At 34.9% G+C, this 4,768-nt stretch overlaps 1 protein-coding gene across 2 annotated transcripts in view; it reads right to left on the bottom strand.

Annotated features, from left to right (window-relative positions):
• Positions 1-958: 958 nt before the first annotated feature.
• Positions 959-4,768, bottom strand: part of LOC102894061 (40S ribosomal protein S4, X isoform) — a 6,509-nt gene continuing 2,699 nt past the window's right edge. The window contains exon 2 of one of the 2 annotated variants that reach the window (XM_006910134.3): positions 959-3,111. In XM_006910134.3, the coding sequence (XP_006910196.1) occupies positions 2,313-3,104 (792 nt within the window). In that variant the 5' untranslated portion in view covers positions 3,105-3,111 and the 3' untranslated portion in view covers positions 959-2,312. The remainder of the gene's footprint in view (positions 3,112-4,768) is intronic. The other variant, XM_015588007.2, reaches the window with a different exon arrangement.

Here is a 4,768-nt window from a genome sequence, read left to right as displayed (position 1 = left end):
TCTACGACCTTTCCCAGATCTTTTCTTTCCTTTTAGGCATCAGATCAAATCTCACTTTTTCATATAGGACTTCTGAAACCACCCAACCTAACAGTAGCTTCCCCATTCCTTGCCAGGTACATCACTTCGGCTTATTTTCTTCACAGCACTTTGCAGTATCAGAAAGTATCTTGTCTGTTTATTGTCTATATTTCCTCCCTAGAATATAAGCCCATAAGAACAAGGACCTTTTCTGTTTTACTCACTGCTATATTCTCAAAGAACATAGTAGGTGCTTAATGATTATTTGTTGAATGAATGAATCTCTCTGAGCTTCATGTGTAAAGTGAAGATAATATCATCTATCAGACAGTGACATTTTAAAGATTAAAGATGTGTTTAGTACGAAGTCAACGACCAGAAAAAGGCAGCTTTTACTATGTGGCATAAAATATTTTGAGACAGTAATTCAAAATTTTCTATTTTTCTTGATTCCTGAAGGAAAGTACTTAGAATTTTTTAAAAATCCAGCTCATATCACAGAACGAGGGCCAATTTCTTCAAAATTTGTACAAAGAGATACAGAAAAGATTAACGACCCAATTGAAAATGGGTAAGGGAACATTCACAGAAAAGGAAATACAAAGAGCATTCAAATATGCTCAACCTCACTTAAAATAAGAGAAATGCAAATTAAATCTACACCAAAATACCATTTTTCACTTAACAGACTGGCAAAGATCAATTTTGCTATATAATGCCACATTGCATTACATATGGGTTTTACCAGCCTTCTATGTAAGGCAATTTGGCACCGTCTAGCAAAATTACAAATGTACATATTTTTCCATCCAGCAACCCCTAAACTCACACACGTGATATTAGTTACGTAATAAAGGTATCTACAGCAGCACTTCTGTATCTACCAGCCATATGGTGTTTACCAGAGGAATACTTGTGAAATAATGACACAGAAAAGTTGACACAAAAGGGATGCAGATATATTTATTTTATTTTACGAATACACATGGAGTGCCTTCTATGATGTTCAAAATACTTTAAAAATAGTAATTAGTTTAATCCTCCTAACAATCCTATGAGGCGAGCAGTAACTATGCCCATTTTATACGTGGGAACACTTGAGGTTATTAACTTGCTTGAAATCATATAGACAGGATATGTTAGTGCTGGGATTTGGAACCAGGCACTATGACTTCAGAGGCCATACTCTTAACATTGTTCTCTGCTGCCTCCCAATTTAGGGCAAAATAGAGAAAGAAAACTGATAACAGCGATTTTAAAATCTCACAAAATAGACTTTAAGGGATAACAGGGATACAGGTTTCATTGCTTGATGATAAAATTCATCTATCATCTAGTACTTATATGAATCTAACAACATAGCCTCAAAAATCTTTTAGGCAGAAATACAAGGGAAAACGAAAAAACCTACAAACATAGTGATACATTTTAATATACTTTTCCCCTAAAAAGTATGATACATGAACAAAAATAAAACAAAATTAGTAACATATAAAAGATTAAACAATGTAATAAACTTTAATATACAAATATTAGAAAACAAATATTATTTTCAAGTACACATGGAACATAAAATTTGACTTACACTAGGCCATTAAAGTTGTTTTTTGTTTTTCTTTAAAATAATTTTTTAATTTTTCAATTAAGTTGGCATATAATATTAGTTTTAGCTCACTAAGTATTAACCGATAAAGTCATACAGAACATATCCTAAGAACACAATATAATGAAGTTAGAAATCAGTAACAAAAAAGATACTTTTTTTTTTTTTTAAAGGAATGAAACAAAATGCATACCTCTGGAAATTTAAAACCACAGTTCTAAATAACTCATGGAAGGAGAATAAAACAACGAAACTATAATATATTTAGAACTGCAACAGTGAAAAACCACATAGCAAAAGCTGTGAGATTCCTTTTAAAAAGTAACATTCAGTTAAAGTACTTAAAAGAAAATATATGACCTTAAGCATATATGCTTTATCAGAAAGACTGATCAAAAATAAATCAGCTAAGTGTTTACCTAGAGAAATCAGAACATGAACAGCAGAGTATACCCCAAAACTGCAGATGGTGAGCAATATAAATAGAAATTAGTGAAATAAAAAAAAAGTAAAAGTATACTCCGAACAAATTAATATGGAAAAGACAAATAATCCAATAGAAAAATTTGCAAGTGATATAAACAGGCAATTCAAAGATGAGGAATTTTTTTTCTTGGCAAGTGATCATGCTATATTTAACTTTAATTAGGTACAAAGACTTTTCCAGTCATGTTACCTAGAGATCATTTCACCCGCTGCTCTGTTTGGCTGCCAGTCTCTTGTCTCTCTCTTCGGCAATGGTGAGGCGGATACCCTTGCCACGGGGAAGAGAAATCCACGGTTTGTTGCCTTTGCCAATAACGAAAATGTTGGAAAGCCGGGTGGCAAAGCTGTTGCCATTGGCATCTTTCACATGAACCACATCGAAAGAGCCAGGGTGTCTCTCTCTGTTGGTGATCACACCAATTCTTCCCAAGTTAGCACCTCCGGTTACCATACATAGGTTACCAGTGTCAAACTTGATGAAATCAGTAATTTTGCCAGTTTCCAAATCGATCTGAATGGTGTCGTTCACTTTGATGAGGGGATCAGGGTAGCGGATGGTGCGAGCATCATGAGTCACCAGATGAGGGATTCCTTTTGTGCCCACGAAGATCTTTCTCACTTTGCATAACTTGTACTTGGCCTCTTCAGGTGTAATCCGATGAACAGCAAAGCGGCCTTTGGTGTCATAGATCAGACGGAAATTCTCTCCCGTCTTGTCAATGCTGATGACATCCATAAAACCAGCAGGGTAGGTTACATCAGTCCGGACCTTGCCATCAATCTTGATAAACCGCTGCATGCAGATCTTCTTTACTTCATCTCCAGTTAGGGCATACTTCAGTCGATTCCTTAGGAAAATGATGAGAGGGAGACATTCTCTCAGCTTGTGGGGACCGGTAGATGGACGAGGAGCAAACACACCCGTCAGTTTATCCAGCATCCAATGTTTTGGAGCTGCTACACGCTTCAGATGCTTCTTGGGACCACGAGCCATGACTGCACTGGGCACGGAAAGGAAGCGAGACAAATAAATTTTAAGGGCTAATAAGTATATTAAAAAATGCTTATAATGAAGTTAGAATTAGTAATTAGGAAAATGCAAATTAAACAACAATTAGGTGCCATTTCCCACCCTTCTGACAGGCAAAAATTAAAGTATATTAAAATCAAGTTTCAGTAAAAGTGTGAAGAAAAGGGTGGAATGTAAACTGAGACAAAGCCCTTGGAAGAGCAATTTGGTGATATTCAGTAAGGTACATGCTCTTCAACCCAGCAATTCTGTTTCTAGGTATATTTTGGTCTCCAGAGATGTGTGTATCCATCAGGCACAAGATAATTACAGATGTGCTAAAAGGAAATATTAGAAGTTAAATTTATTTTTATCTAAAAGAAATCCAAGTAAGCTTTGCTAATCTTTAGTAGGTTGACTGACACTCGTGCCCTTTCTGAGTCCCTCATGTCAGACATCCTGGGTTATGCGGTAGAGCAGGTGGGTTATCTGGGTAAGGGGAAAGGGGAGTTTCCTATTTGGAAGGGTTGTATGTGTTTTCTTTCAGTGCTTCGTGTTGTTTTTTTCAGTGTTTTATGCAATTTATACATGTCCAGACAAATGGATTTACAGATTATGCTATCTAGATTTAATTTCCTAACCCCAAAAGGTAAACAAGGAGTTTAAACAAGATTTCTTTGAAGAAGCAAGATTAAGATTACAAATAATCCTAATGACTCACACACATGTGAACACTCCAGATTCAATGAAAATCCAGTCGGCATCCAGAGAGAGCCAGTTGGCCAAGAAGTGAGAAAATCACTGAAGTTCAAGAGGAACTCTTGCTGGTAATGAATCCCTAACAGTACTGACATGTATCTTAAAAATGGTTAAGATGATAAATTTTATGTCATGTGCATTCTACCACCATTAAAAAGAAAAATATAAGGGGGAAAGTGATAAAGCATATTCGATCACATCACTTTCACTAAGGATTTTTGTACTACAAATAAATAAATATTTGTTATACACTATTTTACTTTTTAATTGTCTTTTTTATAGTTATCTTTTTGAATGCCTTATGATGGACATACTCATTTGGTATGTTGGTTCGCACATTTAATTTATAAATAAATACATATTCAAATATTAGGGATGCATGGTGAAAATATTTTTAGAATATGTGGAAAAAATATGTATGATGCTCACCGGTCTAGAGAAACTTTCCCACAGGTGGGCAAGGAGACATATATAAGAATGTGAAATGAAGCACTGTTTAGAAAACGAAGAAAACTGAAATGTCCAAATGGAGCAACTGGGGTATAGCTGAACAATGGAATACTATACAGTGGTTTAAATGAATGGATAAGAGCTATATGTATCAACATAGGTAAATATTTTTTAAAATCTTAAGTGAAAAAAAGCACATTGCAGAATGAGAAGTCCAACATGCAAAACAATGTTATATATTGTTTAGGGATACTTGCATATGGATGGATACATACACATTTTGTAATATGTATTACATATGTAGTAATATGTAAGGTACTATGTTTCAAAACATTAAAGAGGAAGATAAATACCAAATTCAGGAATAGCAGTTGCCTCTGGGGAGAGAGGGAAGAAAATGAGACTGAAGGAAAGGTTTCAAGTAGGCAGTATTTCTTAAA

The sequence above is a fragment of the Pteropus alecto genome, unplaced genomic scaffold (assembly GCF_000325575.1).
Source record: "Pteropus alecto unplaced genomic scaffold, ASM32557v1 scaffold313, whole genome shotgun sequence".
Classification (NCBI taxonomy): Eukaryota; Metazoa; Chordata; class Mammalia; order Chiroptera; family Pteropodidae; genus Pteropus; species Pteropus alecto.
The sequence above is the reverse complement of the archived record's forward strand: the minus strand, read 5'-3'. Positions and strand labels throughout refer to the sequence as shown.